A 24,081-nucleotide genomic window follows, 5' to 3' on the forward strand; every position below is an offset into this window, starting at 1 on the left:
GGTGAAAGATACCTACAATTGCTGAACTTATGATGGAAAAACTAAGTCATAAGACATGTAAGTAATGACATTGGATACAAATTCCTCGAGCCATTGTTCCCACGTTCACGACGATGTGAAAATACGAATTTCGAATAAATTTGTAATAAATATTCCGTATTTTCATGAATTATTGTTATGTGTATTTTGTTTGTTGATGTATAAATGTATTTTACTTAAATGTGCATATCGTGATCCATAGCCTCATCTCCCCACTTTTCTACCAAAAAAATGAGATTTTTATACCACTGGAATCCTCTGGTTACATAATGACTATGTACAAAAAATTCTTGCAGATTAGTTCGTTTAGCAAAAATATCGCACAATTCGAATTACGTTCTGGTATACCAGAACGTAAGTCAACACAGAGCAGTGTCAAACACATAATCATGCATAACTCGCAAACGCAAAATCGGAATCAACTGAAATTTTAGGGATAAGCTTTTTTTGGATATCTATTGTAAAATGTAATAAAAAAGAGGATGTCAGGATCACGAAATACCGTAAAATTCCGTCTACAAGCATATATATGCCTCTAAACGAGGTTTTTTGACACAATAGACAACAGGCAGACACTCTCAACAAAAACGTTATTTGGAGTTTGAACAACTATATTACTGATAAAGGCGGCTGTACAAACATGTATATTTGTAAGACCAATCTATTGCAATGTTTTTGAGAAGGGTATTGGCCTTTCATATCTTTCGTTAAAAAAAACCTCGTTTAGAGGCATATATGCTTCTAGACGGAATTCTACGGTACTCCTTTAACAAACAGTAATATTATTTATGATACTTGAAAGCATGTAATTGAATCTGAAGAAAATTCAAAATTGATTGAAAACATGTTCTTCAATACATATGAAATAATATATTGGACAGAGTTTCATATGATATCGTGAGAATGAATGTTTGTTTCTACGAAACCTTTCTGATTTTGTTAAAAGCTATCGTAACGGGAAATATTGAAAGCCTACTTACTTGACCCAGGCGGATACAAAGTTAGATAAAGGACTCTTATCTGTCATCAAGAGCCGTGGAAATGTAGAAAGTAGCCGTAGAAATAGAGAATAGCCTTTTTCCAGAATCTATTTCATGTATCAAAATAGTAACTTAAGTGGATTGAACTGTGCCCTACTTAAAAGCCTGCGCAGAAAACTATGACGTAAATATTACGTAAAGGTATCAAAAGTACACGTTATATACATAATTATATAACAAAATAAATAGGAAAATAAACGATTATATGAGAAAGTGAAAAAGTCAGTGAAAAAGTTTTTCAAAGTAAATGATAACAAATGAATGAAGTAAAGAAAGAAGTAAAGAAAGAAAGAAAGAAAGAAAGAAAGAAAGAAAGAAAGAAAGAAAGAAAGAAAGAAAGAAAGAAAGAAAGAAAGAAAGAAAGAAAGAAAGAAAGAAAGAAAGAAAGAAAGAAAGAAAGAAAGAAAGAAAGAAGAAGAAAAAAATCATATTTTGTCGCCGTTTTGGCTTAGAATAAAAATGACTATTCTTACATACACTGAGAATTTCAAGCCCATACAATTAACGTTAATTTTCATTGGAGCATATCTGTGAGTGGCAGTTTTTATCGTTGAAATGAGCACAAATGATGGCCCTACAATTACATTGAAGCATTTGGTCACTTTCGTTAGCATTTGATAGGATGAGATTTAATGATTTTAAAAGTCTTTCTTTCTCCCTGCAAACGTATGCGCAAAATGTGCATTTTTGTTTCTTGCACTCATCTAGCAAGGCGCAAGAAGGCTTTTGCAACGCGTACTCGGTAATTAAAGCATACGTTTGACATCTCGTTTTAAGATGACCGTGCGATCGGCGAATTGTGCGATGTAAATTTACTATTGTTGCTGTTGCTGTTATTTGTTGTTATTTCACATAAGAGACCAAAATTTGAGGGAATATCTAACCCATACAATATATTTGAACAAATAGAACCAATGTATTTGAACAAATAGAACCAATTGACTATAAAGCAGTCACTATGGTGCGAGAGGTTGCGGGTTCGAACCCTGGCGGTGCCTAGTATGCTCTCGTGGAAAAATTTAGCTACCTTGAAATTCCCTGTCTCGTTGTAACCCGTACGAAACTCCGGGAGCTGATCCTGGTTGCGATGGTTATTTGTGGAATGTCTAGGTTGTGCGCTCTTGTATATAGCAGCAAAGTCCTTGATTTGTTGTTAAATGGTTTATGGAATGATGTGGGGCCGTAGTGGTTAGCGACAACTTGCAAAGTGTGCTGAGGCTTGTGGATCAACGTCTAGGCGTTGTGCCTGTGCGTAGCGCACTATAAATCACTGCGCTTTTTTATCTTGTCAAAACTCTCAAGCATATTGTAATAACAGAAACTTGAGATGCCAATGCCATACCAAACCTAAACTTCTGGCGGTAAAATAAACTTAGTTGTAGGCAGAAGGTGATTGACTACAGCATTGCGAGGTCACGCCATCGTATATAATTTCTGGTTAATATAACTTGTGGCAACAGAATATTGAATATAAGCATATAGGGAGCTAGAGATAGTATATTGAATGCTGGTTTATCTTCCTACATTAGGTCATTTTGAATTTTTGAATGTTGACAATTTCAATATAAGAACTGCATGGTGGTTACGTAAATGGTAGAAACATATCGTTTGACTTGGTTTTATCATCATAATTGTCTGCCTGCATAAATGCAGACTGCATGAGAAGTACTGAAATTTTAGAAAAGTCTTAGAAAAATTTGTAACTTCTTTTTTGAATTCCTAAAGGTATTTTAACAATAATGATTCAGAACATTTGTATCCCAGTGGTGGGATCATATACATTATAAATTGCGTCAGATATAGCATAACAGACAAGAACTGTAGTAACCCAAGAGAGTATTGCAAGTAACCTAATAGAATGAAGTGAGTGGAAGCATTATTATTGTTTACATTATTGCCGTTGTTGATATTTCAAATTAGAGACAAAAATGCTAGAGAATATTCTAAATAATATTGAACCCACACTATATAACAAATAGAGCCAATGCTACTTGAATCACATCTTGTCAAAACTCTAATAAGAGAAACATAAGATGCCAAAGCCATACCAAATCTTAACTTCTGGCGGGAAAATAAACTTAGTCTTAGGCAGAAGGTGATTCACTACAGCATTGCGAGGTCACGCCAGCGTATAGAATTCCTGGTTGTAACTTCTGGCAATGGAATATTGAATACAGTATATAAGCATAGGGAGCTAGAGATAATAGGATGTTGGTTTATATTCCTACATTAGTTTATTTTGAGTTGTAATTTTTGAATGCTGGATTTCATTGTTGGAACTACATGGTGACAATATGTAGTTGAACAAAAATATAACGTTTGACTTGATTTTATCTTCAAAATTCCTGCATAAATAAACGACTAGTGGACAATAGATGAGGTGATTAGTGACGTCATCCCAAACAATTACGGTACTAACGTGTTTTAATGAGAACCCATGCAGTTAAAACTCGCGCTAAATCAGATAAAGGACAAGTACTATTGAAAAGTGAAGTGGTCGTATGTTGCTTTCTCAAGCATATCGATAGACCATCCTATTGTTTGTAAACATAATTAAAAATGGTAAAATATTTGGTAAATTGTATGATATTAACAGGTAAGCTTATGTACAAATGTAACTGATACAATAACATAAAGATAGCTCTTAAAAACATTACATTATCTATGCCTTAAACACGGTTTTCATTTTCACTACGTAAATTGAGCTCCCCTGAGGTTTTTTATCTGCTAATCACCGAGGTGATCATTGAAACAGGTTATCATATATAAGCAAAAGTAATGCATGACACATATGGGTCTATTAATTACATAAGGTAACCTTTTACAGTCGTGTAGCTCCCAAAGTTTGTTGGGCTTACAATAGGCGAAAATTATTCGGTTTTTGTTACTGTGCGAGTCAACAATGTCCCAAATTACGCTCGCGTAAATTCACATACGCGTGCGTCAGTCACGCATTAGGCAACGCACAAGCGTAAGTGCTGCGTGTACTAATGAGCCTAATCTGTTTCGCCTATTTTATAAGCCGAACAAACTGTATGAAGTGACCTTCGACTGAGGCAGTTGGTTGACAAATGTTGATTATGTTACGTTTTCTTTAAGGCACTTGTAACTTAATGAAAGGTCTGGGTTTTCTTAGAAGAGTACTTCTTCCTACATAGTCTTCTTGCCCATCGTAGCGTGCTTAACTTTGTTCATGTCAATTTTGTAAAATCTTATTGACCTTGATAAGTGTAGATATCCAATATTACTGTTCATCTACCAGATTTGTATTGTTCTGCCATCGGTTCAAATTAGATCGTTCCCGAAATACCACTATGTTGTGCGATGATAAGTTTATATATATATACGTCGTATGTATTTTTACATAATGAAATTACTATTACCATTATTCATACTGCTCTTTATATAATCGTTGTCTGGTTTTTTTTTTTTTCTACAGTGCATTTTCGTCCCGACGCTTGGTTTTCGCCGAGGATCATACAAATGTGAATGTAAACCTGGATTTTACTTTCCTGACATCAATGCTCAACATAGGTACTATAACGGCACATTATTAGAAGAACAATTTGAGCTGAAATTGGGCAAACGATCAAACATTTATGATGAACTCAAGTGTCTTCCGTGCGGACCCGGATGTGATGAGTGTGTCGATAGTAGCTCGTGTCTTTTTCCATTTAATTGGACTTTACGGACTGTGTTGCTAGCCCTACAATGTGCGGTTATGTTGGGGACTTTCCCCCTTTTAATATTTACCATTCAATTTAGCGACGTTAAGGTAAGACCTTCGTGAAATTATACACAACTTTTATTTGATGTATATTTTTTAAATGTCATTCTTTACCAAGACTAACGATGCACAAGAAACTTCTCAAGCTAATTTTAAATTTCAATTCTGTTAACGTTCGTCGCGCCTCTTACATTGTGACATGTCAGCTCTTTGTGAATTCATACTTGTTCTCATGAACCATTGGTAGACTATTGAGCAACAAGGCAATCAGTCATAAAAGATCAACAAATGTTTTAAAAAAGGCAGAGTAGCAGTTAAAGTGACCACCAAATTCAAGCTTGCTTGTTATTTTTATTGCGTGGTTTGCACTATAGGTCTGTCAGGCAGGTCTGCTGACCGTTCTCTAAGTGCTATCACAACACTTACGGGCCATTAAGCAATTAGCCTTATCAAAAAATACATAATTTATGGTAACTCTAATAATAAAAACTTAAATATTATATATCATATCGAATGTTAGAAATCTATTTGAAAAACGAGGTCCATTAATACTAAATTGGCAAGTGACCGTAAAAGTTACGTAAGCACGTACTTTATAATTACGGTGGCTAAAAAGTACCAATGGATATACAATTTAATTTTCTCTGCAGTTTTACAACAAACTAACGAGTCATCAAATGCCCTTGGCCTTTGATTATTTGAACAATTATTGTTTGGAACTTTTGCAACGATTTTATGCAATAGCGAATAAACGTCGACACTTTTTGCCAATTGCGACGGTCATAGGCTCAAAGCAGGTTTATGTGACTCAAACACGTCTCGTCTTGATGAGATATAGTAAATTACATTTTACTGTCTGAACAACCAAAGATTAAAGCCATATTATAACATTTGCTGAGGAGGACGCCCTCACATTTTTTTTAATTCATTTTTTTACATGATTATATTGTACTTTATTAAACCAATATACGTACCCTACAAAAATCAAGACTCTAGGTGCTGTAGTTTTGTCAAAATCCGAGATTTTGAATAAAACGATGGAACCGGTGTTTTATTATTACGATGGAATTATTAGTCGAACGCATACACGATGTTCATAACACACAGTACGTAAACGGCGTGCGGGACGGTGATCTACACAACAAAGGGTCGTACCATAACATGACCGAAGGAGTAGTACATATTGGCGACATGTGCGCTGGTAGTAAATTCCAATTTTCTTTGCTTGGTCGTAGTTGTTCGGCTCAAAAATAAAAGGGGATATATCTGACAGTAAACACTAACATTTTATGGCAAAGAAATGCTAATCTATTTTGTATGAAAATGTTATAATATGGCTTTAACTGAAACATTTTATTCTTTCATAATATTTCGCCTGTTTAATTTTTCTTCTGTTAAGGGTTCGGTGACTTACATTAATTTTACACATTATTTTTGTGGGACATGAGAACACACAGACAAGCCAAATTGTATACTGAATACAAAGAATGTCCTTCTGATATCAAATAATTTTAGATTTTTTTTAAATTCGCGTTTAATACAAATTTTATTTGGACTCTTAAATGTCAAAAATGTCAATTTTAACAATTTCCCATAAAATTTGTATTATATTAAAAAAACGTCTAATTTGCCTGGTATTCAGAATGAAATTTAGTGTGTCTGATGTGCTCTCAGGCCTCACAAAAATACTGTGCAAATGTGGGTGACAGAGCCGTTAACCAGGTCGTGATATTAATTTTTCTGAATATTTGTTACAGGTCGTAAAAGCAGCAAGTCCAGTTTTACTTAGAATAATCCTTCTTGGTGGATTTTTCTTATACTGTCCGGTAAGTCCATTGTTTTACATACATTTCTTTGGATACGATGTGTATCTGTCACTTTATCTGCATGTGAGGGATATATTTGAAATTTTACTACTTTTTAATAGCAATTCATTAAGTTCAATTCTCGCTATTCGCAATAAGGGCGCCGCCAGCGGTTTGCGATGTAATCGTGATGTATCATGGGAAAAGGTCGACATCCAAGTCCGCGCAATACGAATATTACCATGCTATTACATAGGAACACGTGACAATATCTTTTTAGTTTGTCAAAATAAAGGTGTTACACGCGAATCGATACTCAATAATACTTAATAATGTGATTTGAAATGTGCACAATTATTTTTTCTCTATCGATTTGCGTGTAATACCGTTATATTGACAAACTAAAAATATTGTCACGTGTTCCTATGTAATAGCATGGTAATATTCGTATTGCGCGGACTTGATGTCGACCTTTTCCCATGATACATCACGATTTTCCCATGATACATCACGATTACATCGCAAACCGCTGGCTGGCGCCCTTTATTGCGAATAGCGAGAATTAGTTTCAAAGATTCATTCACTTATCTTATCAACGATAGCACTCAACAACCCACCCACCCAATGTATGTGGGACTGTCTCCCAAGTATATAGATGAGGAACATACATTACATCTTGATAGTGAATATATAGTTCTTTTTTTGTATTATGCATACGATGTACAGCAGGTATCTCAAATATGTTAAAATTAAACATATAATATAAAATATAGGTCGTATACATTATTAATAATTAGAGTGCGCAAAATGTAGTTTTCATTTAAGTCTCCTGAAGTTTTTTTGCGGCTTCCACACCATTGATTTTTGTTCATTGTTTTTCTTCTTTTTTTCTCTTTCTTATGGGCTTGTTGTCATGTTCATTTCCATCATTGCCAGTTGCTTTGTAACCGTTGAAGGGTTGAAACCCGAAGCGTTGTTGTAAATGCTAGTTTGCATACACTGAAAAAAAATTAAAATGAGTCAAATTTAGAATTTAAAATATAATATTATACAAATATATACTGCCATGAGAGGTTCTGGTTAAAACTATGGGCCCCAGGTGTTTCTGAGGGGCGCAGCCCCGAAGGAAAATAGTACTATTGATCTCAGCGAGGGACCATAGTTTTAACCAGTACCTCGAATGAAGGCAGTATATATTTGTTTTATATCCTTCATTCATAGATTTTTTGTTCATTGATTGGTTAAAAGATTACATGAAAACTCCACCATGTTGCGAGAAAGGCCTAGGTAGGCCGGTTTAGGCGGTCCAAGGATTCCCAATGTAATGTCGTCATGCATGTTCATGTGTTCATGGTTTTTTAAGCTTACTCATTGTCAGTGTATATTTGTTCAAGTTGTATCTTCATTCCAGTTTGCCTTCATTCATGTCATTCATAGATTATTTGTACAAAGATTAGTGAAAAGATGTACATGTAAAAAGATTTACATGTAGGCCTAAACTCGAAGGCCATCATGCATCGGGATAGGCCTCCGTACGCACGGCACTAGGCCAGCTAGGCGGCCGGCGGTCCAAGACTACTCGCACTGTCAGTGTTTGTTTTTAAGCTTACCATGTCAGTATTGCTCTGAATCTGACTAATCTGACTGTGTTGGTCTAAAACATATTCCTGCGCTAGAACTGGTAACAATTCAAATTAAACAGCTGAAATCGTGAATCTTCTTCAGCAGTAGCAGCCCACTCCAGCTTGATTTATATTTCGCCATTTTTGTGTTGTCGTTTCTCGGCAGTGACAAAATACTCTCATAGTCAATGTCGACGTTCAATGTTATTGTTATGCTTTATGGACTGCGACGTAGGTATGCTGCTATCCGTAAATAGTAAATATCCAGAAATACTATTTACGGCTTGAAGGTACTATTTACGGACGTAAATAGTACTTTTTGCACTTCCTCGCAGAATAGTGTGTTTATTTTTGATCACGTGACACACTTTTAACCAATCAATGAACAAGAATCTATTAATGAAGGATATAAATATATATATACGTTCTCTTTGCTTACCAAACTCATATATAAGAGAAAAGCAGAATAAATAATCTACGCAATGGCTTTTATCCCATCTCATTTAAGCATTGACATCCAAAGATACAGTGTTTTGCATAAAATAGGAAAATCTTAGTTGGTCTACTTGTCCCTATACTTAGCGTGGTGTGATCAATACCTTTTGAATTGCCTATGGCTCAATGTATAGACTATACCAGGTGAATGATGGTTTGCTCCAGTAAATTGACTGTCATTTTTAAACAAAACCTCTGCATCAAACTGAAAATAATCCTGACCTGGCCGATATTATGAGATATACCGCTAATATAAACTTTTTTTTTCAATCGAAAAAAATATTTAAAATTGTTTTATTGTGTCATAGCTCAAATTTTGGAGTTGTAATCGCGTGTCTGGTTGCAAAGTTGAGATCTATAGGTAAAATATCACATAAAGGCATAACTTATACACAATCGATTAGCAAACGTTACTTGTATAATCATGCACATAAAGATATTTAAAATATATAAACTATATGAAATGCTAGCGAACCTCTTGCGAGCAGCAGCTTAGGCCAACATTCTGAAAAATCAAGGTCGCTTTTTTTGGAATGACGATTTTTACAGATATGCTCAAAAAAATGTTTTCATTTAATTATTGAAAGACCGGTCTTAAATTGATTATCTAACAGGTATCCAGTAGTCAAAATGGACAAATGTCCCAAATGGAAGCAGCATTATTGAATAATTTGTTTGGATTTTTAAAAACTGAAGGTTTTTAATATTTTTAAAAACGACCCAACAATTTTTTGGCCTTATCCAAACTGAACCAGCAAAAACAAAAAATTAAACGAGAAATATTGGAATTTACACATACAAATATAAGTTCATCAATTTTCGTATCCACACCATTCAAATACTAAAGTAGCCGGACGGAGAAGCCATTTTATATCATCAGATAGCGCTAGATGGATAAGTTGCTTCCGGGCATATAAACGGGTTGGGACAACTTACCATATCAGCGTGGTGGTAAAACATTCTTTCTATCTACTTTGCTCTCAGCAATATCTCTCTCCATTTTACCTGTCCGTTAGATCAGCAATTGTGATAGGAGTAGAGGCCAGCTAATTGTGCTGCCAAGATATTGTGTATAAAAGTTGGTCAAATGCATCTTTTCAAATTGTGTACTTTAAAAAGAGCAAAAATGTTAAACCGTTAAAGAAAATGCGTAGTGGTAAAAATTCTTTCAATCTATTTTGCTGGGAGCGATATCTCTATTTTACCTGTCCAATCGATCTGCAATTGTGATAAGAGGACAGACCAGTTGTGGCGAAGATATTGTGCATAAAGTTGGTCGAATACGTCTTTTCAGATGGTGTACTTAGGTGTACAAAACTGTGAAACCGTTATAAAGATATTTACAGGAACAAAATTCAAAAGAAGACAAGCACTTATGTTGGCGTCTCATTGTACAAAGCCATTTGCCACCTCCCTAAGATTAATACCTTAACATATGCTATGTCTGAAATATCTTTAGCCCCTGAAGTAAAAAAGATATGAATACAATTTTATCATCGTGAGACTACCTGTGATGTAATGGAAATAGCTTCCAGATACATTAGTCAAAAAATGGACTAACTGATTCGTTCTTAAGAAAAGAGTATTTAATTTCTGGCAGCTATAGAATGCTTCAAAGTGGATATGTCTATATTGTCCCCCACATGATATGACAATATAACATACCTCGAGCTATTGGCGAGTTCATCGTTCCAATGGGTCAGTAGTTCATCTATCTAGGCCACGTCTGTCGATTGAAGTTTTCCTATTTAGGTTGACTGGCCTTTTTGTTTAATTTATACATTATGGCACAGTGGCTCAGCGGTACGGACTCTGCCTTGCAGTTGGTGAATTGCGAGTTCGAGTCCCGGCGGTGCCATCGTATTGTACACTTAGGCAAGGTGCTTTACTTTATTTGCCTCTCTGCCCTGAGGTGAAATTGGGAGCTGTTATTGTGCGCCGCCCAAAGGTATGAGCATGCCTTGCGCATTGTATGACAGCTGGCATATTCTAACGACAGCGGAATACAATATAAAGCACTTTAATACACGTGAAAGACACCGTATAAATGCCAACATTTAAATCATTATCAATATATTAGTTAATTCAATGTTTGCTGTTTATCGGTCATAATACATGTATTTACAGTAAAAAAAATTTAACAATCATTATTGATATTTTGATATTTTTCAATGTATTTAAGTTTTTGGACAATTTTAGTGGGCATGTGACTTCAACAAAAGCTCATAATAGTGATCATAATAAACCAAATTGGCATTGGAAGTTTGCAATGCATTGTGGGACAGTTTTTGCAGTTTTGGGACACTTTGCCCTCTGACCTTTTGAGAAAATTCAGAAACATTGGTTTTTGTGAGTACAAAATATAATCTAAAATGTTTTACAAGAATAAAAACAAACCCAAAAACAACATCATTATTGAATATATTAATTAAATATTTTTAAAGATAATATTATGACAATAATAAATAAATTAATAATAATTACAGCAATTTCCCCGATATGTCGAAGGTCAAAGTGTCCAAAAACAAATATATATTCATGATGATTCCTTATGTTTGGTTTGTACTATGAAAGCATTGACGCGATAAGGATATGGATGGCCAGTGTTGAACATAATAGTAATTTCACAGAAACAAAACCAGTTATGCAGATATAGTATACTTAATAGAAACACAAACCCATTATGCAGACACAAAACGTTTCACAAAAAAATGTTTAAATGAGTCAAAAATATTTTTGAGAAGTTGATGCAAAACGTTTTAAAATGTTATTTAAGTGTTGACAAAATAGTTGGCCAAACTATTTGCCCAAACTATTTTACAATAACATTTCGACAACATTTTTAAAACGTTGTTTTGGTGGTGTTTTTTCACATCAAATGTTTTAAAAACCTGTTCATAACACGTTTATAACGTGATTTTTGTTTGCTGGGAGAACATACGTAATAGAAACACAAACCCGTCATGCAGACAGCATATACCCCTAAAATAAAAACACTGGGGACAGCATATACATTAACCCGTCATGATTACTTACAGTGAGATGAAATTGACTTGACATTTCATAGACAATCATATTAACCCGTTTTACGATATTAATTTAATCTCTATTAAATCTCGAGGGTATTAATCTCATTGGATGGAGCACTTGCACCGTCAAAACAATCGGCGTCTTCTCATGATCCTTTGCAGCTTGCGACGTCTATATATTATAAAAATAAGAAAAAATTACATTAATTAGTCAAATGAACACTTTGTAGATATTAACGTATTATCACTACTTGAACATTTGGAAATTCTCCAAAATGTATTTAAATATATTTAGTTAAAATAACTGAGCATTTTGTATCGATGTACAATTTATATTGAATATTATCTATAATACTATGTAGCCATTAATAATGTATTTTAGGCCCCTTTTACAGGCAACCTTACATAGCTATAGATACTCTCTACAGACAATGGTGTATACATACACACAGCCACAATGAGCACGGCAAAGGTTGGTCCTACAATTAGGCAAAGACATTTGGTGCATAGTTTGGCATTTCAGTGTACCGGATTGAAACAACATGATGGGGTGGGGTATGAACGTTTGCACAGTATTTTTGTGGGACATGAGAGCACATCAGACATATCGAATTGCATTCTGAACACGAAGAATGTCCTTCTGAAATTCGCGATATAATACACATTTTATGGCAAATGATTTAAAATTGACATTTTTGATATTTAACAGTCCTCGAAGTAAACTTTCTAAATCTAATATGTACTTAAAGTGTATGTAGCTGGGATAAAAAGCCGACGATCAATTGAAAATTTTGACCTTTTGTATTGAAGATTTTTTTAGCAAAAACACCAAAAAATTAGGTCTTTTGGGGAATATTTGATATCAGGAGGACATTCCTCGTATTCAGAATTCAATTCGATATGTCTGATGTGCTCTCATGTCCCACAAAAAATACTGTCGAAACAGTTATACCAGGGCCCTTAAAGACCCCTTTGTTTAGACGGGGATGAATTGAAAAATGACTAAAAATGATACTTCTATGTTTGATACAACTTTATAGTATTCAAAAATTGATATATTGTCTGTTAACCCCTTAGAAGCACATGTAAACTGGTACCATATTGATATTCTCCGTTAGAAACCGTTGAAAAGGTAGACATTTCAATGATGCATACATACACACGGCCTGTACATGTGAAGAAAATTGGACGTGACAAACCCGTGTGTGACCAATCAACTCGCATGAATGACGTCAATTTTACGTTACAAATGCAACGTGTACACGCCCGCTAATATAATTGTTTATAATGCAATGCGTGTTGGGAAGACATACGTAGAATCAACCCGATAGCAAATCTCAATGGGTAACGCACAGTTCATGTTCGTCAAGTAACACATGTCATTTTACGCGGGAAATCTCAGTGGACATTGTGGATTAGAATAAGGATATCGCATTCCTAGAATAGGAACAAAACTGTAAGATTTGGGCCGGCAATTGAATGAATATTCATTTAAACTGTTATTGATTATTATTTACATGTTTATGTTATGAAAGTATTCAGTCGGCAATTTATTCACCTTGGAAGTGTGCATATAATATATGTTTTTAATATTGGGTTTCAGCAAAACAATATCAAGATGTGATATTCCCGATTCCATAACAATCTGATAAAAAGTCAACAAAATTGTACACCGTTTATTTCACAGGTTATGCAATGTTTAAGATTGTGCAATATAATCGAATTGGTTACAATTACTCAAGCTAGACATATTATATGATGATATACTTTTGTCTTGAATCGTGATTATATAAAAGAAAGCTATAAATCAATCAAACCTACTTTGCTTTCATTTCCTCACCAGCGATAATTTTTCATTATGTTTGGTTTCAGATCACTTTTATAGTACCTCAAAAATCTTTCATTTGAGTTGAGGCAAAAGATTTGATACGCGATGAATGACGCCATATAGGGTAACCAAATATTCGTTGTTATCACATATGACACCGAACCACATGTCCTATATTATATGGCTAAAAGTTCAATCTAAAACCAGAATGTCATGTCCCTGTCCTAAAATAAAAATGTATATGTCATATCATTCGTCCCCATCACCCAGGAAAAGCGTCAGTAGAGATAAGGAAAAGAACTGGGTCGATGTTGTCAATTGGGCTGATTACATTTTACAAGATCACTAGTGAGTGAGTGAGACTGGTATAGTCAAGTTGTTGAGTAAATACAACAATGCTGCCGTATGACAGCTACCGTTGGAATAACTTCAATGAAGAACTTGCATGCGGGTAAGCAATTTAGAATTTTTAAATTCTAAATTGCTTACGAGCATGTAAGTTCATCATTGAAGTTAAAAGTACTTAAAAGTAAATATAATCTCACTAATGATATCATTTTTTGAAAACAAATGCGTATACGTTAGTTACCAAAATTCACAAGATATCTTCAAGAAACCATAATCCGATGGGTCCAAGTACATTCATAACAAAACAACCAAAGTCAGTGTCGAAAAGAGTAGAACAAATTAAGACCATGTCTCTCCCATTCCATTCTGGTGGTTTCCCCAATCTTTAGTTCAGATATCCAAAGTTTAGATATAAGAAACAGAAGTTGTAGATGAAGTTGTGGTATTCGTTACTAACAGCAGCACTTAAGTCGATACAGTGATATTGCAGCTATGTAGCTATTCCCGTTGTAAATTTATCTCATAAACTCATTCTAATCTGGGTATGTTGAAAGTAGACCTATATAGTAGACCTATATATGTACTGGGTACAGTGGGTGGGTAGATTGTTGACAGCGTTGGTTGGCATACGATGCGTAATTGAATCTTAAACTCCTTAAATGTCGGGTTTTAATATGACTGTGCCAGGCACGGCGTTACACCATTTTCTATATTTTATCCTGTGAGTTTGGTAAGTTCAGTTTCTTTACTGTAAATGTTAACTTTTGCACATTTTGAAACACAAATGTAACGTGCATATAGGGAAATGTAGAAATGAGGCACCATGATCACTCTAGACGCGCTAAGATAAGACATTGGTATTTACATACAAAGATACCCATAAGGTGCTTGATGAAAAGACAAGACAAAGACAAAGATTTAACAATAATAGTCAAATTGACTTAATTGTGTTAAATGCTCTATTCGTATCGAGCAACGCGGGTAAAATGTCCAATACAGTCAATTATGTTGTAGAGAACTATTAGCAAGGCCGACATAAGAGACACATGAATCTCTCAGACAATAATCTCCATAAATAATTGTCCTATGTGAACTCTGGTGACAAGCTTTAAATAAACGAGGGTAATGGAATAGACAACATAAATAACAGCGCCATCAACGGCAGCTTGAAACATATATATTTAGAGCCTCGTACATTAAGACGTTTTTATAATGTCTGTTACCTGTCTTTCCCGACTCTCATCGATGATTTCAACCATCAAATGTGATAGAAAGTAAGTAGATAATTTATCAAACTAATGGTATAGCCGAAATTGAACTGGGAGAAGGTGGTCGAACACGTAGTGCGTAACCCCGGGGTAATTTGGATCCCTGTTCTCGCTCATGTCTTCCCTTGCTAATTTGAAACAAACGTGTAGCTTATAATGCCACCGAAACATGTTTCGAATTATAATTAAGGTGTTATTTGTCTGTGGCATGGTGTTGGGATTTGGGAGATCTTTATAAAATATCGAGTTTCTTTCGCCCAGGAGAACTTTGTGATCATGAGGCTTTTAACATATGATAAAATAAAATGTGAATGTTGTAGAATGGGACTTGAATGTTTTCGATATTTACCTACCAAAATATTGAACAGAAAAGAATAAAAGTGTTGTTATTATCTCACAGTTACCAATACCACCCATGTGTCTTAAACATTAAAATATAGAACAGTTACTTTTAAAGGTCTTGTGTGAACTATTACATGACATACCCCTTTGATTCAGTGGCACCCGCAAGTTTTCAAAAGTGAGGTTGGAGTGCACGGGTCTCGATTCCCCGACTGTTCAAAACTTTTTGGCTCTCTTCGCTAGCCGTAATAGATAAATCCAGGGTATGGATTAGAACATAAAATTCTATTGTACAAATGTTATGAACAACAAACCGCTAATATTTTATTACAAGCCTAAATCTGAATGAAAACGGAGGTAATATTGCCCTCAACGACCACTCTCTACATAGATTTGCATGTATACCCTTTTTCAAAAGCCATTTTAAAAAAACGCCCACGAATTCAAAACGAGCGTTTTGCTTTTCATATTGCACATTACGTTTTTTATACATAGAGAAATGATAGTTAGACTTGTCCTCATACCGTTCCGCTTGAAACAAAAGTTTTTTCTTACTTTTATTTGATTTATTATGTGCAGTTAACTTCTAATAAACTAAAGTTTTAAAACTAAAATGTGATGCGATCAAGCAAAATCAGTAGGAACTCGGAAATATTGATTTTGAGATATAGCCAAACAAAGGAAATATTTCCTTTTGTTTCCTATTGTTTTGGAAACTATTTAATTGCTCATATCTGTTGAACTGGTTGTTCAATTTCAAAGGGGTTTTCTGCACAATTCAGCTTTGTAAATGTTCTTTACTATCCTATAAGAAACTGAAAATTTAATATTTCCGAGTTCCGACTGATTTTGCTTTATCGCATCACAAATGGCGGAAACATACGTATAGCGCCTAAACATAGAATTGCCCAAATCAAGCAGCTATTGATGTAATATAGACCTTATTGGAGTAATTACAACATTATATTACAGTACATCTGGAACCCGGCAATTGGTCTCTAGAGTAGAGTGTATTGAACGAGATATCGTTCAATATCCCTGTCTCTTGGTACGAAGTCTTTAAAATTAAAGCTTGTAATTTCTGTTGAAGACAGATAACAGCAGTTCCTCTTTAATGCGCACATTGCCTCGGGTTTTACCTGCCTCGCTGAATTTGCTCAATAATCTTTTGGTAACCTCCCAAATCGCTCATACTCACTACAATTTCGGTCGTCTTTTTATTAAAGGCGGTGAAATAAAATAAAATAAACGGGTCAGACGATGACCCTTTACAGACGCAGCGGAATACTTGTGGTATGCATCTTTATGAATAGTATTCACATGTTAATGATCTGCCTGCTAGCCATGCGCTTCAACGGAAAAAGTTCAAGTTTTGACATTTTTTCTCAAAATATCAAGAGCTATCTTAAGAACTACTCAACCAATACTAGGCTTGTTTGTACTCATTTTAATCAAAATTTCTTGCTGATTCCAAATATGGTCACGAAAATTTACATTTCTGAATTAAACAAAAAATTGAAACATGTCGTCTGCAGTCGACACCCGCGTGAAGAGAGTTAACCTAGATTCCAACCTTTTGATGCAACACATATATGTGAGATAATTAAAGTGAGCTGAGTGCATTTAAGTAAGCTTGATCACCGGTGCAGAACTTTTTGTCTTTTAAATATTTTACATGATCGTGGGTGACAAAACGTGTGGAAACTATTTGAAACGATCTTGTGTTTTGAACACAGTGAAAATGTGAAAGGGTGTCCAAAAGGGTGGTTGGTGGCGTCTAAATATGTTAAACGTGTCAGGGATAATTATAATTAATGCAATGAATAATTCTTTTAATATTGTTCTCCAGTATGCTTCAACACATTGTTGGTCACAATTGTGATGCGATCAAGCAAAATCAGTGGGAACTCGGAAATATTAAATTTTCAGTTTCTTATAAGATAGTAAAAAGCATTTACAAAGCTGCATTTTGCACAAGAGCCCATTGAAATTCAACAACCAGTTCCATAGGTATGAGCAATTAAAAAGTTTCCAAAAGAACAGGAAACAAAAGGAAATATTTTCTTTTGTATATCTCAAAATCAATATTTCCGAGTTCCAGCTGATTTTGCTTGATCGCATTACAATTGTTAATGTTCTGTGTTCGGTCACCCACCTTTGCACAATATTTTTGTGGGCCCTGAGAGCATATCAGACACACCAAATTACATTTTGAATATGAGGAATGTCCTTCTGATATCAAATAATTTTGATTTTTTGAAATACTGTCCAAATGTGTGTAATGCATTGGTTTTATAGGAAAAGATTTCCACTGGTCATATTTTCAAAAAGTGCCGACGTGTTGGAATTTCTTGTCATTCAAATCAGAAAATGTATTAGGGGGCGAGGATATGAATGGAAGAAAAACAGTATGAAATTCTTTGCTTCTAGCGAGAGGCCACAGGTGTAGAAAAAATGCAAACTCTCGCTCGGTATGAAATGGAATTATAGTTACTGGTGTATACTAAATGACACACTCCATATCCAATTCAGAAATAGAGATAATTACATTATTAGGTGGTTATTTATTACCAATAAATGCATGAAAATAAGATGAGGAACTATTTGTGTGTAGGTCAGCGAAAAAAAGCTTTAAAATTATATAATACCAATTTGCATTTTGGGATTCATGCTTTGAAATGGTATGTTTTACTCATTAGTTGACATTCTTGCTGAGATATTACCAAGATTCATCCGCACGGTATCGGTTTTCCTCAGTCTCAATGGCGCACAGGCATTTTAATGTATTACGATCCAGGGTATTATAACAAAGTTTTTCAAATCAATATAGGTCGACTTTTTTGTCAGTTGGGATTTTAATTATCTATTCAGCTTGAAATTAGCAATAGTTCCACTAAAAACTGTGGATTATGTTGTATCTAACTTGGTGCACATTTTTATGTCAAACCCACCAAGCACAGTCATGTATATATTATTAGGGCAGTCCCCCTTAACATAACTAGGATTCAGATGTATATATTCAATTCAATAACCCACCATCGACGTATTTCTTCATATGAGTTAATGATAACATAGCTTATTTGTTTATGTTAAATCGCGATTTATAAATTATGTATTAAGCATCACAGCCGCCAAAATATATCGTAATATTCCTTCATCATGTTGGCAGCTTAGTCTTTCTCATTATAAAACCAAAATCTTAAAGTAAAAAGGTGGCGGGCATACTTGTACATCTATCAGCCTGATAAAGGCGTATTCCCCTCTCCGAGGCAAACATAAATAAATAGCGTTTTCAATTTAGTGATACCGAATACAACGGAACAAATGAGCGTATACAAAGGAGCAGACGCCTTCCGGTTTGCTCGATACTCAGCTTGATTGAAACGGAAAACCCTAACCCCAAACCCAATACTAACCATAATCCTAACCCTACCCACTCTGCCATGATCCTAATTCATACCTATTGAAAGTCACAAGTAAGCCGGTCCTTGTTGTTGATGGCATGTCGAACAAGCAGAATATCGAATAAATGGTGGAATGTGAAAGGAGCCTGTTGAATAGTGACAAGCCTACGTGTTTGCTGTAGGGATGTAAAACATCCACCAAAGCTCAGCCAAAAGCAACATCACAATCTCGCCTTTCAAAGAAGTTATTGTCTTCCGTTTTGCTGCTAGCGTAAGACTGTTCAAGACTTAGCAGAGACGGGCGAGATTGAATACTAATGACATACCATCACACTGTCATCTTTACTAAGTTCAAAATGATGAATAATAAAAATATTATTCTATTCCCACCTGACCCAGATCGAAGCATTATCAGCTGCCTGTGTACTTTAATGTCTATAGTTAATCCTACTCACGAAAACTTTTCAGCTAAACGGCAAATTTAAAATGGGTGACATCTGACATTATTATTTATCACATATGCCAATATAATAGGCTGTGTCGCGTGCTGAAAGGCCTTGAGCATTTCAATGCGTATCGCGCTACCCTGTGCTCTAGTTCCCATCATTTATATTGTACTGGGTTAAAATCTAATCAAAATGAAAATTAAAAATAGCGGGCGTTCCAAGTAAGTTTGCAAAGCTGTTTCAAGGAATAAAGTGACTCGGTGAGCCGAGAAGTATGCCTGGTTGATAAGAAAGTGTTTGAAACGCAGAATATTAACATTGTGCATGATGCTTTTTATACACCCAATATGTAGAATATAATGGTATACAAATATTAACTGTCTATGAGTGTGATGGTCGAAATATAATCACGAGGTGAAAGATGGATTGTTCCATTCCACGAGCCGGAACGGCGAGTGGAATGGAACAATACATCTTTCACAGAGTGATTATATTTCGACCATTACACGAATTTAAGACAGTTAATATTTGTTCTATATCACTCATGCATAAATTCTATTACTAAAATACTATTTAAGGTAGGAAATACATTTTTTATCAACATAACACCATGTTTTGCCGTGATATACTTCACATTTTGGGGTCCACCCCATAACTAAATCGGCGAGTCCAAGAGTCAGCGCACGGCTTGGCGCAGGCGCACTACGGCAGAACACTATGATGGTAAAGACTATCACACGGAGAGGGTGATGGTAAAAATGATAAATGGTAATCAACCAATGAACTGTCTAGAATTTATGTATGAGTGATATAATAATAAACATGGTTATTCTGTACTGTGGAATACGCACAGCATTCCATGTTAACAATAGACAGGTTATACAAATCTTCGGGAGACTCGTCATCAGTTATATGCGATCCCTTTGTTTTACAAGGAATCACCAGTCATTCATCGCATATTCACAGACGCAGATTTTGTGTGTGACGTTTCCTGAAGATGATTCGCAAACCTCAACTGTTGTTTAGACTTTCGTATATTTCGAAACATGGGATTCTGTCAAAGGGAAAGCACATGATTATTTCAAAAGCACATAATTACTTGAATGTGTAAATCTGTGTATTTAAGGGTAGACGAGGTATTGTTGGTCGAACGCAAACTAAAAATCGATTTTCATTTTCTAGATCAATATATTATTGAAAATTAGCACCTTGATGTTTTGCAAAAGTTCATTCTACAAATCGTATAGTTTGCAAACTTGCTTAATTTATTGTTGTTAATGAGTTATTTACGTTTTACAAAAGTGTTGTTGTTTCAGCCCTTTTTTACAACGTAACTCAAGAACCGCAGCACCTATAAAAGTATATCTGTGATATTTTAATTCTTCTACACACTCGCTATGAATTGAGCAATGCAGTTTTTGCCAAAGCTCACTACCATTCGTAAGATGCTGTGAACTACCAAATCACAACAGTTTAAAATAATTAATAACCTTAACGCTTTAGAATCACCCGAAACAGTCAATTTACTGGGCGTGGCAAACATGCCTTGGTCCAATTTCTATACATTGAGCCATAGGCAATTCATGAGGTATTGGTCACACCAAGCTAAGTATATGGACAAGTAGACCAACAAGGAGTTTGTGTACTTTATGTATATCACCACATCTTTGGATGAAAGAACGAGTACTGATTAATGAACTAATGGATAAAATGGCTGCATTTTTGACAAATTTAATATGAAGTGCAAATTGAATCAGATACAGTTTGTCCACTCTCAAGTACAAAGTGACAACGCGCGTATACAGTGCGCAGTGCTGCGTTGCTGCTGTAGGTTTGCGTGCCTTCAAAGTCGGCACAATGTGTGCGTCCGCGTAGGTACTTCAGAGTAGACTGACTGTAAGTCATATTTGACATCTAAAGTCTATAATGGACGTTGAGGGCGCAATATGTTTTAGACTCCCATCCAAGAAACGCAAATCATACCTTTTTGTTTATTATTTTGTTGATTTTTGCACCGCATGCTGGTAGAGGTCTCGGTAGAGCCCTGATGTATTCAAAGGCGCATTTCCCCATAAGCATAAGTGCTCATCGGCACCCTAACGTACATATACGGGAATATACTATACACAGATTACATTAGCTCTGTGTAACCGAACGCATTTAGTAGAAATCCAATGTAACTTAATAGTCGGTAGTGACTCAAAAACATTTCCATTCCTATCAAGAATCTTGAGCACTGAACTGAAAGGGTTATCTTGAAATGATGCAATGGTCATTGGACTACAGATACATATGTAGTATCTTGTGAAAATCCTGTTCCAATCATAATTGCGTAGTAGTGTCATTTTAAATTAATCATTAGTGTTGGAATTCCTGTTATGTTTATCAAATTGATTCAATTCAATATCAAATCAGTTTGTAAATTCGACCCCTGTGTAGAAGAAAAAATAGCTCTTATTTCAGCGCAGCATTGGTTTTCAACAAGCAGGCTTAGTACGGTAAAACATATTTATTTATTCATTGGTATTATTTATTCATTGGTATTATTTATTTATTGGTATTATTTATTTATTTATTTATTTATTTATTTATTTATTTATTTATTTATTTATTTATTTATTTATTTATTTATTTATTTATTTATTTATTTACATATATTCATAGTTAGACTATCCTTAGAATAGAATGCTCAATCCCAATATTTATTTTATTGCAAAGACAATACAATGAAATAGCAGAAGGGTACCCAATTAGTAAAATTAGTTCCCCCATTACACTATAGGAAATAAAGACTGTACCAATTACTACGACATACAGCTGACAAAATTCATGCACGATTCCCAGAAGAATACATATAAATCTAACAAAATAGTTTTTCAAACCAATATGTTGTTCCGCATGCTTCAATGATTAATGTTTTCCTAAAACAATATTGCCATAAACTCGAAAGATACCATCAACAATACATTCTGCGTCATCTACGTATCGCTAAGTCATCCATTTAGAAAGCATTAGAAGGAATGACTTTAAATGTCTAGCTAAATTAATTGGGGCATGGATGTTATTGTTTTGTATATGCTCCTGCGTAATTTATCTAAACGATATCTTCAAATCTATGTTTTTGTAAAGAAACTTTGCCGACAGGTTCGGATCAAAGAAGACAAAACTACTGAATATGGGAACTATAGATTGTAATCAAAACCTTATTCGAGCGCTATTTGTTATCTGACATACTTCTCAAACATTCAAAGGCATAAAAGAGAAAAATGTTGAATTCAGTGATTTTTGTTTCAGGCGAAATACTGTGTGCAATAGCTTAAAATGTCACTACTATGAACTATTATTATTTCTCACAATCTTAAGATCTTAAGATAATATAAAACGTGCATATTTTATAGAGTCTCTTTTCATTAATTTCAACTTCTCCTTTGAAATATCTTATAATGCTCATGGCTACAGCAGCTGTCTGTGGAATGTAACTCTTTTTGTTCTTGTTATTTATGTTGTTTATTATATCAAATTTAGTTTGATTATGTTTGGCGTAATAGTGTATTATGCAAATTAGTATGTGCATATAGCGTAATAGTGTATTATGCAAATTAGTATGTGCATATTGCTTCCAACGATATGTCCCTCCAACCTGACATTTGACATCACATGTCTAGTATTACAGAGGTCATGGGTTCGATCTCCTTGCTCTTACTTCCGTCATTTCTTGACTTCATCCATAGAGACAAGACAGTCCACTTCTATTGATTATTGATATGCGTTTTTTATTTAATATTATATGCTGTAATGCAATATTTGAATGAAATAAAGACTATTATAATTTATAGCACACGTGGAGTTTTAAAATAAATATTGCCTACAACATTTTCAAACCATTGAACCATTTGTTTGAAGAAAGTATTTGTCTCGTTTTATACATTTCCTTCCTCTAAGGCACTTGATTTGGAAGGAAGGATTTGTTTAGTAAAGAAAATATCATACAAAAGAAAATCGCACGTTTTGGAACCTATTTCTGTTTATCAAGTTTCGCGCCCTTTTTTCATTTTATCATTTCATGTCATATGCCCCTGGTAACGCACAAAGTCGTCTAGTTTAATACAAACAAAGCTATCAAGAAGCTGACACATTGATAGATGATGTAGTTCAAATCCATTCCCGCCCTGTTTACCTCACATTAAAAATCCTCCGGCGAACGAAAACAAAAAGAGGTTTTTCACATTATTTTACAAGCGGAGCCATCTTGATTAGTCCTTAAACCTTCTTGTGCCCATGTGGTGTGCACGAGATGGATAAATCTTAAACTTTTTCCAATTTTTATTCATTCCTTAATGCTATCAATAAGATAATAATCATATTAAGCATTTACATAATGAATTTGAATGAGTATTAATATTAGTGATTGAAATCATTTATTATTTTTGAAGAAAAAATTGGTTTTGTAACTTTGAGCAGTAAAACAGACTAGAAACGTCCAAATCCAAATCACGTTAGTGACATTATTTCTGCTTGTGGCGTGTACTTGTTGTATTGAGCCAGCTCTCTTGATTGTCTGTAAGACTATAAACGATTTTATTGTGCCTGTTGGCAAACTAGTATTGTCAAATAAGTAAACTTTGTAGACACGATTGGAGGTGCCTCAATAGTGGCACCGAAAGGGTATTGAACAAATCATAGATGTA

At 34.7% G+C, this 24,081-nt stretch overlaps 1 protein-coding gene across 1 annotated transcript in view; it reads left to right on the forward strand.

The window, feature by feature from the left end:
• Positions 1–24,081, forward strand: part of LOC140135728 (probable G-protein coupled receptor CG31760) — a 204,882-nt gene that overhangs the window by 120,770 nt on the left and 60,031 nt on the right. The window contains exons 4-5 of the mRNA XM_072157329.1: positions 4,519–4,854; positions 6,564–6,632. Of these exons, the coding sequence (XP_072013430.1) occupies positions 4,519–4,854; positions 6,564–6,632 (405 nt within the window). The remainder of the gene's footprint in view (positions 1–4,518; positions 4,855–6,563; positions 6,633–24,081) is intronic.

This window comes from Amphiura filiformis, chromosome 16, assembly GCF_039555335.1.
Source record: "Amphiura filiformis chromosome 16, Afil_fr2py, whole genome shotgun sequence".
Taxonomy (NCBI): Eukaryota; Metazoa; Echinodermata; class Ophiuroidea; order Amphilepidida; family Amphiuridae; genus Amphiura; species Amphiura filiformis.